The 14749-nt window shown below is 39.8% G+C and overlaps 1 protein-coding gene across 1 annotated transcript in view; it reads left to right on the top strand.

Annotated features, from left to right (window-relative positions):
• LANCL2 (LanC like glutathione S-transferase 2) overlaps positions 1-14749 on the top strand; it is a 182102-nt gene that overhangs the window by 132861 nt on the left and 34492 nt on the right. Inside the window, exon 6 of the mRNA XM_053714551.1 lies at positions 1074-1256. Coding sequence (XP_053570526.1) covers positions 1074-1256 — 183 coding nt within the window. The remainder of the gene's footprint in view (positions 1-1073; positions 1257-14749) is intronic.

Genomic DNA, 14749 nt, shown 5'->3' with positions numbered 1-14749 from the left:
TCAACAGGTGTATTTATCAAAAAGTTTGGAAATCCTTTTTTAGTTTGCTTGCAACAAATATGGCAACAAATTGTTTCTGAATTCCTAGAGTTCTAGAGTGCCACCAGGAGTATTTGGATAAGGATTTTTCAGCTAGTTTTCTGAAGGGTCAGATTTTGGCTCTATCTGTCTTATTTCATAAGAGAATTGCTAAAATTCCAGATTTCCAGACCTTTGCTTATGCTCTGATCAGCCTAGACTCCTCCTTTAAATTGTAATCTGCTTTTGAGGGTCCTTCAAACTCCTCCTTTTGAGCCTATGCAGGGTTTAGATCTTCAGCGTTTATCTTGGATAGATTTTATTTCTTCTGGCTATTTCTTCTGCCAGAAGGGGTTCTAGTCTTTCAGCTTTATCTTGTAAACCTCCTTTTCTGACTTTTTATCAGGATTACGCTGTTCTTTGCACTAGTTATTCCTTTCTTCCAAAGGGGCTATCTACAGATACTATCAATCAGGAAATTTACCTTTTCTGCTTTTCTGTTTTCTCCATTTACTTGGCTATATTTGTGACTGAAGGTTCAGGGGAGGTGGGAGAGTTTTTTAAAGCTCTGGTATGTTAAGGTGTCTTTTGCCTAGTGGTTAAGAGGTAGGGTGACCATATTGCCGCTTTAATAAAGGACACACATGAAAAATACATATATCAGGGCTGTTTTCAGGGCTGTTTAAATAAATGTTTTGTATAAGAACCCTGACATGTATTTTTTATATGTGTCCCTTTTTAAAGCGGCAATATGGTCACCCTATTAAGAGGGGAATTCCCACACATGACTCGTGGACTCTCACCATCATAAATAAATTAATTTATCAGGTAAGCATAAATTGTGTGTGGGGGGGTTAATGCTAAGAAAAAACACAAACTGTTATTGTTATTGTATATATTTTTTGTTTTATACCTTAATTACAACAATTGTATTGTTTTTATTCAGCATTAACTTTATGTAAAAGTGAATCTCTGTATATGATTCTTGTACTCAAATCTGATGTTCTGTTAAAGTTGTTGATCTATATCTGTTTTTTGTTTTTGTTTTTTTGTAGCCTTTGTCGAAGGTAGATCAGGAAACATTGAATGAGCTAGTGAAACCAAGCATTGATTATGTACGTCATAAGAAATTCAGGTCTGGCAATTACCCATCATCATTAAGTAATGAAACAGATCGGTTGGTACACTGGTGCCATGGGGCACCTGGAGTAATACATATGCTTTTAAAGGGTTACAAGGTAAGTTTAAATTTTATATTCCATAAAGCATAGACTTGGCAATAGATTTCCTCACATTTAAAAATCAACTCAGCCCTGCTCAGTGTCTATATGTACCCCTAACAATGTAGAAGAAACACATAATCTAGCACTATAAAAATCAAACTCTTGTACGTACCCTCAAAATCTAATTAACACAAAGGAAGCGGGCACAAAGGTAAGTCCAGGGGATTTATTAGAAGTCAAACCAAAACATAACAATAAGGAGGGTAGGAGACACAGCCTTACGCGTTTCGGCTCAACATTGCCTTACTCATAGACCTGTCAAAGTAATTAGCACAAGCTAATGCTAGTTATAAATTATAAGTGGAAATGCAATTTATTAACAATAAAGAAACAAAACAAAATATAGAAACATACAGCCAGCAATAGAAATATAAGCATGATAAAATGGGGATTAGCAAACCTATACAACTTTAGAATAACACAAGTGTGATAAGACTAGCAAATGTATTTCCTAATAAAGGATACAACAGCAGAAACTATAATTTTCCTATACTTGGATTATGCAAAGAAACTATAAAGAAAGTATTTTGCTTTTATAAAATACTAAACAAAACACTAAATGTGCACGTCTGTATAAAGCAGATTAGAGCTACAGTGTAGTTAGAAGCTACTGGAAATGTGTCCTCACCACTATGTGTGATGCTTTTACAAATGTTATCGGAACAATTACTGTAATAGAACACTTAACTTACTGAAAAATGGATAATTTACATGTAATTTAGCAAGATAAAATAAATTGTATTATTGTGGTAAATATTATTTTATCTATTTTATAATCATATTATTCCTGTAGAGTTATAAACAAGTTTCATGCTTCTATTGCACAGCTGACTAAACCATTATTAATCTCAATAATAATAAATAATCTCATGTTGCAGAGAGAGGTCAGGCTGAATTTTGGATTACTTTAAAGATGGAAATCTTGTAACCTTAGGCATTTATTTTCTAAGTATGGCCCTAAAGTTTTATATATGTGCTGTATTTTCTCAAACGACCTAAGTTTTAAACTCAAAATGAATAAGTAGTCTGCGTAATGAAAATTTTCAACGCATTTAATCTAAAACCTTTCTTGGTCTGATATAAACTGGCACAGGGCTGTTCCAAGTTATTACAACGATAATCAGTGTGTTTGTATTTTTACAAAGTGTGACAGACTTCCATCATAGAAGTGCCTTCTGCAGGATTAGTCAGTGAGTGTTGAGGGAGCTTATATGGAATTGATTATTTTAATGGACAAGGAATGCATACTTTGCTAATGCTTTAATCCAGTGAATAGCAAATAAGGTAGCTGTAGCAAGAGCTACTGCTGTTAGGGTGAAGAAGTCTAGTTATGCAAGTTCTGTCCAGTATATGTCAACCTGCAAGCTGGAGCAATCTGGTTACACAAAACATTACAGTATATGCTAAATAAGGTATTTGGAACAAGAGATAATGCAAAGCTGGAACCGATTTCTAGGAGCACAGTTACATACACATATGTTCAGGCAGGAGGAGATTAAACTGAAAGTAGGGTCATATACAGGAATTCAGGCAGTTGGAGGATAAACTGATAGACTGGGTCAAGTAGAATTATACCAAAATTCAATACAACTGCTTCCAAATACCAAGAAGAATCATACACAGGTATTTAGCCATACGTAGTTCAAGAGGAAGCAAAAAAACAAGCTCAGAAGTCCACACAAATGAAGATTATACCCAGATCACAGGTAGGATGACTTGATACACAAGCACAGATCAGTAAGCACAAGCAACTTTTTAAACCTACTTCAAGCATCTCTTGTGGTCAGATTCACAGAAAATATGATATGGCAAATTTTAACATATTAATGACTTATGTTTCTATAGTTTATTTTTCTAGCAGATGAATGATGATCTTAAAAGGTCATAAACATCTTGCAATTTCTAAGCTTTTCAAGCCAGAGTAAAAGCTTTCTCAATAGATTAACACTCTGTTGCTATTGTTTTTCAAATGCCAAACTGGATTTGTTACAGATGTAGATAAAGCTTGTTACTGCCATTTTGTTAGTAAAAACGGCATTGTTTTACAGTATCTAATCACCACTTCTGTGCTTGCAGTGTGCAGTCATGAAATTCTGGTATAATAAAACCCAGAGCAGAATTTTGATATAGTGATATTTTACATATAATGACAATTATTGATTTTTATTATTTAATCATGTATATATTACCATATATATTCATTTACATATATGCATGTATTATGAACATTATGGGGTAGTACGTAAATCTAGTGCATTCATATCTCCTTCCATAAGGCAGGGAGAGTCCCCGGCTTCATTCCTTACTGTTGGGATTACAACACCTGGCCACCAGGAGGAGGCAAAGACACCGCAGCCAAATGCTTAAATATCCCTCCCACTTCCCGTATCCCCCAGTCATTCTTTGCCTTTCGTTACTATAGGAGGTGGCAGAGTAGTGTCAGAAGATTTGGATAGTCCTGTATGGGTATGTTCCCTTTCGAAAAAGGACTGGAGTTTTAAGTAATCATGTCAACCTCTCAGTGAGAGTATTAATGAAAGTTAGAGCCTGGAGATACAGGGAAAGTTTTTCTGCGAACCCATCCAGACTGTCGCTAACAGCTCCTCAACAATCAGTGTTGACGAGTTTCACTGCTTGCTGCTACACACTGAAGTCCATGTCAGAAGCTTTGCTGCAGGACTGTCACATTCGAGAGGCTGTACCTGTTCCACAGCATGGATCCTGGAGGGTAAGACCGTTTTTTATATATACATTTTAAAACGCCATACAGGGTCACAGTGTGGCTCGGTAGGATCAAGGGTTAATATCTCCTTCAGGGAGATTATTTGAACAGTTTAGGGATTTATATGTGCTTAATGTTTGAGCTTTTTTAGGCTCATAGGCTGTGTGTTTTTGGCTTGGAACAAACAGGTTGCACTTTCGTATTTGAAGTGTTGTGAAGCTCATAATAGCTTAGCGCCCTTTTTCATATCAGGGGAAGTCCTGTCTTACATTCCACGTGACCGGGTGCAATCTCTTTCATTTCCTAAGATCCTGCTGCAGACATCACTCCTGAGGAGAGCGTTTTCAATGTTAGCTGTCTGGGTCTAGGAGATGGTGAGTGCCCCAGGCATTGGGAGTATTAAGGTGACAGGTTTTTTTTGTTTTGTTTTTTTAAATAAAAGCGTTTCTTTTTGATTGTCCTTCTGTCGGTATACAAAGCTATGGAGGACTCTTATACTACATTAGAAGGTTCTGCTCCTTATGTACTGATTAATAATAATTTATAATGCGAGGAGGCTGTGGTTTGTCCGCCTGCTCAATTTTGTTCCATTTGCCTAAACACTGTTCTAAAGTCTAAGAAGGGAGACAAGCCTGCTAATACTCATAGCGCTATTAGCCCTTCTGAGCTGTCTACTTCTCAGGAATCTGGGTCCAGAGAAATTACTACCCTTTTTTTTTACATTACCCGCTCCACATGCAGTTCCCCGCGGCTTAACTAATCCTACATATGGAGAGGGCTTTTTTTCCAGCAGAATTTACTGTGCAGTTACAATTGGCAGTGTCTGCGGCCCTGAGTGCCTTACCTAGCTCTAACAAACGCAAGAGAAAGGTTAAATATAGTTCTCCTGATCTAGAGTCCTCTAAAAATTTGTCGGATTTGGCTACTATATCCCAGCTATCCGAGGATTAGATAACCTCTGTAGCTTCAGAAGGTGAACTTTCAGTTCACTAAACCTCCTTTAGCGGAAGAACCCTCCTTTAGATTTAAAATTGAGCATCTTCGTTTTTTATTAAATGAGTTTCTGTCTACTCTAGAGGTTCCAGAGGCTACACTCCCTGAGGAGCCTAAGATCCCTAAATTAGACAGGGTTTATGAAGATAGGAAGGTCCCTATGACTGACTTTTCCTGTGCCAGTTAAGATGGCAAACATTATTAGTAATGAATGGGAAAGAGTAGGAACTTCTTTTTCCCCCTTGTCTACTTTTAAAAAATTATTCCCGGTCCCTGACTCTCAATTAAATTTTTGGGGCTTCATCCCGAAGGTGGGTGGCGCTATCTCCACACTGGCTAAGCATACTACTATCCCCCTGGAGGATAGTTCTTCTTTTAAAGAGCCTATGGATAAAAAAATGGAAACTTTTCTGAGGAAGATGTTTCAACATACAGGGTTTTTATTTTAACCGGTGGCAGCTGTAGCCGCGGTTGCTGGAGCAGCTACCTACTGGTGAGACTCTCTGTCGAGCTTATTGAGATGGAGACTCCCCTAGTGGATATTCAGGAAAGAATTAAGGCACTGATAATTGCTAACTCCTTCATCTCTGAAGCTAATATGCAGATTATTCGCATAAATACAAAGGCTGCTGGCTTTGCGGTTCTAGCCCGCCGGGCTCTCTGGTTGAAGTCTTGGTCTGCGGATATGACTTCTAAATCCAGACTCCTTTCTCTTCCCTTCAAGGGGATAATTTTTGTTTCGGTCCAGGGCTTGCACTCCTTTATCTCCACGGTTACCGGAGGGAAAGGTGCCTTCCTACCGCAAGATAAGAAGAATAGGCCTAAGGAACGGCAACTGTCTAATTTTTGTTCCTTTCGTGCTGACAAGTCGCAACGACAGCAGTCCTTTTCCAAGTCCGAGCAGCCCAAGAGTACTTGGAAGCCCGCTCATTCCTGGAATAAGTCCAAACAGACTATGAAGCCCGCCAAGAACAAATCGGCATGAAGCAGTGGCCCCCGATCCAGAATCGGATCGAATAGGGGGAAGACTGTCTCTTTTTTCAGACCCTTGGTTCCAAGATGTACAAAATCCTTGGTTCCTGGAGGTTGTATCTCAAGGATACAGGATAGGATTCAAGTCTCATCTGCCCAGGGGCAGATTCCTACTCTTCAGTCTTTCGACAAGACCAGAAAAAAGGCTGCCTTCTTGGGTTATGTACGGAATCTCTCCTCTCTAGGAGTAATTGTCCTGGTACCTACAGCAGAAAGAAGTTTGGGGTTTTATTCAAGTCTTTTCGTGGTTCCAAAGAAGGAGGGAACTTTTTGTCCAATTCTGGACCTAAAGTGCCTAAACAAGTTTCTGAGTGTTCCCTCTTTCAAAATGGAGACAATACGGTCCATCTTTCCTCTGGTTCAGGAAGGACAATTTATTACCACAATTGACCTGAAGGATGCATACCTTCACGTTCCGATTCACAGGGAACATTTTCAGCTCCTGAGGTTTGCTTTTCTGGATCAGCACTTCCAGTTCATAGCTCTTCCGCTTGGCCTAGCTACTGCTCCAAGGATATTAACAAAGGTTCTGGGGGCTCTTCTAGACGTTGCCAGAACACTAGGTATTGCAGTAGCACCTTACCTGAACGATATCTTGGTACAGGCACCATCTTTTCGTCTAGCAGAAGAACATTCGGAATGCCTTCTCAGTCTTCTTCGATCAAAAGGGTGAATTTACTGGGAACTATAATAGACTCCATATCCATGAGAATAATCCTCGCAGATCACAGAGACATTGCAAGCAAACTTCTCCATGTCCTTTCCCCCAGGCCTCCTTGAGATCCTCAGTGGCTCTGTGTATGGAGGTAATCGGACTCATGGTGTACTGCATGACATCATTCCTTTTGCCAGATTCATTCTCGGACCCTTACAACTATGCATGCTGAAACAGTGGAACGACGACCATTCAGATCTGTCTCAACAGATTGTGCTGTACTGCTTGTCGAGAGACACGCTCTCCTGGTGGCTCTGTCCAGATCATCTGTCCCAAGGCACGTGCTTTTTGAGACCGTCCTGGGAGATTGTGACTACGGACACAAGCCTTTCCGGCTGGGGAGCCGTTTGGGGTGGAGGAGTCCTCCCTTCTGATCAATATTTTGGAGCTTTGGGCAATCTTCAATGCCTTGAAGGCTTGGTCTCTTCTTGGTTCGTCCCAGTTTATCAGATTCCAATCAGAAAATATAACTTCAGTTGCCTACATCAACCATCAGGGGGGAACGAGAAGTTCCTTGGCGATGAGAAAAGTATCTCAGATACTAGAGTGCACGGAGACTCACAGATGTACGCTGTCAGCTATCTACATTCCGGGTGTGGACAACTGGGAAGCGGACTTCCTCAGCAGGCAATCCTTTCACCCAGGGGAATGGTCTCTCCATCCCAAGGTGTTTGCAGAGATATGCAGCGAGTGGGGGACGTCGGAGATATATCTCTTGGCATCCCGCCTCAGTACCAAGCTACCTAAATACGGGTCGAGGGATCCTCAAGCGGAACTGATAGATGCCCTATCAGTACCATGGAGGTTCAGGCTCATATATCTTTTTCCTCCGTTATGGCTTCTCCCTCGTGTGGTGGCTTGCATCAAGCAGGAGCGAGCATCAGTGATTCTGGTTGCTTTGTCGTGTCTGCGAAGGGTGTGGTTTGCGGATCTGGTGGGGATGTCCTCATCTCCTCAGTGGAGATTACCTTGTCGCAGAGATCTGCTAATACAGGGTCCCTTCATTCATCAAAATCTAGATTCTCTGAGGCTGACTGCGTGGAGATTAAACACTTAGTCTTAGCCAAGAGAGGGTTTTCTGAGAGTGTTATCGACACTCTGGTTCAAGCTCGTAAGCCAGTTATTCGTCGTATCTACCTTAAAGTGTGGAGGAATATTTGTACTGGTGTGAAGAGCGTGGCTTTTCCTGGCATAAGGTTAAGGTTGCCAGAATTTTAGCTTTTCTCCAGGATGGACTGGAGAAGGGTTTATCTGCTAGTTCCCTGAAGGGACAGATATCGGTTACTGCACAAAAGATTGGCTGAACTTCCAGATGGTGCAGTACTTTGTTAAGGCTCTGGCTAGGATCAGACCTGTGTTTAGATCAAGGGCTCTGTCCTGGAGCCTCAATCTTGTTTTTAGTATTTTGCAGCAGGCTTCGTTTGAGCCTATGCATACTGTTGACATTAAATTGTTATCTTTGAAGGTTCTTTTTTTGTTGGCTATTGCCTCTGCACGCAGAGTTTCTGAGATTTCTGCTTTGCAATGTAACCGCTCCTTATCTGTTTTTTCATGTGGATAAGGCGATTTTACACACTAAACTAGGGTTCCTCCCTAAGGTGGTGTCGAATCGTAACATTAATCAAGAAATTGTTGTTCCTTTCTTGTGTCCTAATCCTTCTTCAGCGAAGGAACGTTTGCTTCACAATCTAGATGTGGTTCGTGCCTTGAAGGTTCTATTTTCAGGCTACTAAGGAATTCAGACAATCTTCCTCTTTGTCATCTATACAGGGAAGCGTAAGGGGCAGAAGGCTACTACGACTTCTCTATCTTTCTGATTGAGTGTCATTCGCTTAGCTTATAAGACAGCGGGACGACAGCCTCCTGAGAGGATAACGGTTTATTCTGATAGAGCAGTGGCTTTCTCTTGGGCTTTTAAGAACGAAGCCTCAATGGATCAGATTTGTAAGGCCTGTTCCTGCTTACACACTTTTTCTAAATTTTACAAGTTTGATGTGTTTGCTTCGGCTGAAGCAGCTTTCGGGAGAAAAGTTTTGCAGGCTGTAGTGCCCTCGGAATAGGGTCTGCCTCTTTTTTCTGTTCCCTCCCGTTATTCATTCAGTGTCCTCTGGAGCTTGGGTATAGTTTTCCCAACAGTAAGGAATGAAGTCGTGGACTCTACCTGCCTTCTGGAAGGAAAACATAATTTATGTTTACCAGATAAATTCCTTTTCTTCCTGGCAGGGAGAGTCATGACCCCGCCCTGTATCATGTTTTTATGGGCGGCTCCCTTTTTTTTTCTTTTTTTTCTGGCACCTTTATACCATGATGATTCTCCTACTTTTCCTTGTTCCCTCGGCAGAATGACTGGGGGATAGGGGAAGTGGGAGGAATTTTTAAGCCTTTGGCTGGGGTGTCTTTGCCTCCTCTTGTTGGCCAGGTGTTGTATTCCCAACAGTAAGGAATGAAGTCGTGGACCCTCACTGCCAGGAAGGAAAGGAATTTATCTGGTAAGCATAAATTATGTTTTTTCTTCAATTCTTGTTAAAAAAATAACAAGTTGCTATTCTCATTGTTCAATAATTAGTTTCCTTTAATGATATGGGGATAGTCCACGAGCTATCACATGTGGGAATTCCCCTGCTGACCACGAGCTATCACATGTGGGAATTCCCCTGCTGACCACTAGAAAGAGGTAAAAGATACCCCAACACAGCAGAATGTTAAATCCCTCCCACTTCCCATGATCCTCAGTCATTATGTTTGCCTCCTTAATAAGGAGTGAGGTAAAAGTGAAGTGCAGATCTACTTGTGGTTGAGAGGGGTCCTCTAACCGATCTGAGGCCCAGTTCCTCCTCCCAGTACCCTGTTGCTCTAAGGGGTAGTCAATGAGTTATCAGCCCGGCAGTGAAAATTTCTTTTCTCAGTTAGAAATGCCACAGGCCTCCCAGGTGAAATGTGGACTTGTCCAACAATTCTCTGGTCTACAGTGAGCTGCTGCTTGGGTATTCACAATCTTCCCCAGATGAAATATGGACTTGTCCACAAATTCCCTGGGTTGTAGATGCTGTTACTGACTTCAGATTCTTGACACCATGCCTGCACTGCTTCGGATGGGCTCGTCTACTCGAGCTGAGTGGATGAAGTTGCTAACAGACATTTGATTTAAATTTAACATGGCAGGCTTAGCACACTCAGAAGTCACTTTGAGCTATACACAGTGCATTTTCCTTCATCTGCAAGTTTCTCCTTGTTCCCTTTGGATTCTAGGCTTAAGTTCTCACTGGTAATGCCGGTGCGCTAAGAGTTAACCATTTTAGAGCACTTTGTAGTGTCCCTTTTGTGGAATAAATCCTTTCCTGTTCTTGTGCTGCTTGTGACCTCCTTTCATCAGCCAGTGTGGGTAGTAATTTCCACAAATGCCAGCCTGTTAAGTTGGGGTGCAGTCTGGGGCTTAGGAGGCTAGGTTACCCTTAAATATTTAGGAACTCTGCAATCTTTAGAGCTTTTCAGAGTTGGCCCGACCTCAGAAAATAATCTTTTCTGCAATTCCAGTTAGACAATGTCACAGCAGTGGCCTATGTCAATCATCAGGGAGTAACTTGCAGGACACTTGCCTTGTCGGTAAGGAACTGTATCATCAGCAGGCAAACCATCATTGCATGATTTCTGCCATCCACATTCTGGATGTGAACAATTAGGAGTCGGACTTTCTCAGTCACTAGTCTCATCCCTTGGAATTAGGAAGTTTTCTACAAGATTGTGAGTAGTTGGGGGTCTGCAAGAGAGAGATCTCATGGCTTTTCGCTTGAATCACAAACTTCCTTAGTATTTTGCCAGATCTCAGGACCCTTAGGCAAGTTTTATAGATGCCCTAGTGGTTCCCGGGTCATTCAACCGGACTAACATTTTTTTCTCTGTTTGTGTTACTATCCAGCCTTGGAGGCTTCCTCTAAGAAGGGATCTTCTCTCAAAGTAATCGCTGTGTTACTGTGTGTTATCTTGCTTGCTTAAGCAATTTGCAATATTTTTGCAGCACACTTAGGTTACAGCATTGGCTTCCAGTCTCTCTAGAAAGTATGGGACAAGCACAATTTTTACAGCAAAAGCAGACAGAAAAATAGGTAATGAATGTTGCAATTTTGTTTTATTTTGATGAATTAAATTCATTATTTTATGGTGAGTATATTGTCCCTTCACATCTTATTGTAAGTACACTTTGTTTAAAGTGATGGTTAATCCTAGCATTTTTGAAATGCTAGGACTTACCATTGCTATAAATAAATAAACGTGCGTTTTCGGGACTCCGCCCTTTCTCATACTCCTTGAGTCCTGAAACGCGAGTCGGAGTGTGTTACCTAGGTGGTCATTCCAAACTTACCGTGTTTACGGGGCCCCTTGCCAGGGCTTCTCCTATATTCAAACGATTTAACCAGCCGACGGAAGTGGATGATTGGTGTATAGCATCACACTCACTGAGCGTACCTTTGCGGGACTTGTGTGGTTACTAACCAACTTTAAGAAGTGGAACCCGTTGAGAGGATCAACAGAAGGAAAAACAAGTATACCCCCTTATTTTTACATGGACTGTGATACCTAAGGGTGGGTTATACACTGTAGCTAATACGCTCACGACCAGCTTTACAATATACATCATATCCACACAAGCTCATACAGAGGCTATTATACAGTCCTGTGGCATTGCCACTTCAGGTACAGACTGGGGAGTATTTAATATACAACAGGGTGTGAATCTGTGGTGTGTAAGGCCCAGGAGGAGAGGATTGCCCTTGATACACAGCATTTGCATACAATACTAGATCAGCTGGGGATTGGACTTTGTAACAAGCTTCAATCAAGCAATGTTTGTGTCTCACTATATGTGAATTACAAAGTATCTCTTTGAGCCCCTGTGCCTGTTCTATTTTTTCACATTTGAACTGTGAACTGTTTAGAAATTACGCCTATTTTTACTTTCCCCTAGGGACGCCTAAGGGAAATTTGTGTGGTGCGTTTGTTTGCAGCGTGTATGAGCTGTATGCAAGTCTGTGTGAGGATAGGCTAGGTACCTCTCACAATATTTGCATATTTGTATTCATGATAGTATTAAAATGTATTATATGTCATTGTATCCATTTGGTGTTCTGAGTATTTTGTATTATATAGAGAAATTAGTTATATTTACTTTTGTCACATATGCAATATACAAATACATGTTATATAAAAGCTTTTAGCTCTTCATACATGTTGTAAACTTTAATTACACAAATAACATCCAAATATTCATTATTATTATTATTTACAAGTGTGTGTTGTCACTAAGATTCCAAATATCACATGAGATTAAAAAGTAGATATAGAGGCTGGAAATCAGGTTCAAAGGGAAGCAAATTCCAGCTTTTCATTTAAGCCCTTCGGTGAAAGTTTTTCCAGCCTGTATATCCACCTTTTAACTGCTATGTATTAAAGTATGTTTTCTTTTTTGCAGAAGTTAGTCCCTTAAAGGGACAGTCAAGTCCAAAAATAACTTTCATGATTTAAATAGGGAATGTAAATTTAAACAACTTTCCAATTTACTTTTATCACCAATTTTGCTTTGTTCTCTTGGTATTCTTAGTTGAAAGCTAATTCTAGGAGGTTTATATGCTAATTTCTTAGACCTTGAAGACTGCCTCTAATCTGAATGCATTTTTACCACTAGAGGGCATTAGTTCATGTGTTTCATATAGATAACATTGAGCTCATGCACGTGAAGTTACCCTGGAGTGAGCACTGGTTGGCTAAAAAGCAAGTCTGTCAAAAGAACTAAAATTAGGGGGCAGTCTGCAGAGGCTTAGATACAAGATAATCACAGAGGTAAAAAGTATATTAATATAACTGTGTTGGTTATGCAAAACTGGGGTATTGGTAATAAAGGGATTATCTTTCTTTTTTTGACTGTCCCTTTAATCTTTATTGTGGATGTCCCAAAGCTTTTGACAGCCCCCTGATCACATAACTTTTTATTTATTATCTATTGACTTGCATTTAGTACTGTGTTGTGCTAAATCTTAAATAACTCCTTGGGCGTGAGCACAATGTTGTCTATGTGGCCCACATGAACTAGCAGTCTCCTGTTGTGAAAAGCAAATAAAAAAACATGTGATTAAGAGGCTGTCTATAGTGGTTTAGAAACAGGCAAACATTAAGAGGTTTAAATGTTATAAAGTATATTAATATATCAATGTTGATTGTTCAGAACTGGGGAATGGGTAATAAAGGCATTATCTATATTTCTCTTATATGTCTCTTTAAAGCATTGCTGCGCTGTGACTAACATATATCCTGTTAGTCATTTTATTACAGTTACTAACATGTTCCCTGCTGTTTGACATTTCTCATCATAGAGTAACAGTTGATTTGAGCTGTGTGACCCAGATTTTGCTCATTAGCTTCTGTCTTGAAAACTTGTAATTATTTTCACTTCCGGTACTTTATTTTTACATCAGTGTAGAAAAAAAATAGCATAAAAAAAATTAATTCTTGTGTACAAAAATGTTATGGCAAAGTGCTGTGTATTCTGGGAAGTAATTACTTAGAATTATTGTTTATTTAGGATACTTAGACAATAGGTCTGAACGTTAAAATTTGAATTAAACTGTTAGTCAACATTGTGCTCTGTTTAATTAGTATCTTATCTGAAAAAGCTTCAGGTTAGTTTTGCAGTTAGATTACTGAAACTATATTATATAAGAATCAGAATTGTGCATTACATTTTCCCAAACAAAATGTGCCAGGTTCTGAAGATATTACTAAATTACAAATACCTACTTTTAAAGGGCCAGTCTAGTGGGAAAAAAAGCATTCAATTTAAATGCTAGTGATGCGGCAATTATGTGATTGGATCAGTGACAGTTTCCACTGTGGAGCAGCAGTTTTCTCACAATGTGATTAACCCCTTAGCAGCCTGCAGTATCACTAGTGTATAATGACCCATTTAACCAAGATGTAGATGTTACGGTTGTGCATTGTTACAATATAATTACGTTATTTAGCACAAAATGCTATAAGTAGTCAATCTTTTCATTTGAAAACATCCATATCTGTTTTTGAAAAGCACAAGCAAGATTATCTGATAGCATTTCCTTTAGCAAATGTTCTCCTCTATGAACCAAGATGCAAATTGATAGCTAACATTAGACCTTTGACAAGTCACTTTAAAATCCTCAGTTGAAGTTATTTGAGAGTGTGCATTTCTTTGTGTAATGTCGAGTCAGTGGGGAGATTTCCTCTTATACATCCGTAAGTATTATGGGCTTAGCCAACATACACGGTTGTTTTATTGAATGCATAGTTGTTCTCTGGTTGGAACTGTAGATAGACTTGCATGCAACAGTCTACGCTGGATTATAAACAGCCAAACATATAAGTCCACTGCATGTCAATAAAAAGATCATAAGGGAGCATATCATCACTAGCACAGCATATCATATAATTTTCTGAGTATGTGAAAGATAAATCGCTCTTTCAAGTGAGTTACAAAAGCATTGTAATGTAATTGGATGGAATTTAGCAAATATTTAACAGATTCTAGATTGTCCATAGAACTACTGTAAATATTTAATAAGCTTTGATTACAAACGTGATAGATTATTGCCTTTCTCTAAAGCACACAAAACCATTGACTTCTATTTGTGCTGGAGAAGCTGGCAGATTGGTACAAACACACTAACCTAGATTACGAGTTTTGCGGTAGGCTTAAAAAGCAGCGTTGGCCGGTCCTAACGCTGCTTTTTAACGCCCGCTGGTATTACGAGTCTTGCAGGTACAGGCTCACCGCTCATTTTTTAGCCAGACTTGGAAATACCGCAAATCCACTTACGTAAATTTTTTTCAATGGGACTTGCATAGCGAGTCTGCCAAAAAGTGAGCGGTAGACCCTCTCCTGTCAAGACTGGTACCGCATTTTAAAGTCAGTAGTTAACAGTTTTATGGTACAACGCTGTAGCATAAAACTCTTAACTAAAG

This window comes from Bombina bombina, chromosome 5 (genome assembly GCF_027579735.1).
Source record: "Bombina bombina isolate aBomBom1 chromosome 5, aBomBom1.pri, whole genome shotgun sequence".
Classification (NCBI taxonomy): domain Eukaryota; kingdom Metazoa; phylum Chordata; class Amphibia; order Anura; family Bombinatoridae; genus Bombina; species Bombina bombina.
Note: the sequence above shows the minus strand (reverse complement) of the source record. Positions and strands in the feature narration are given on the sequence as shown.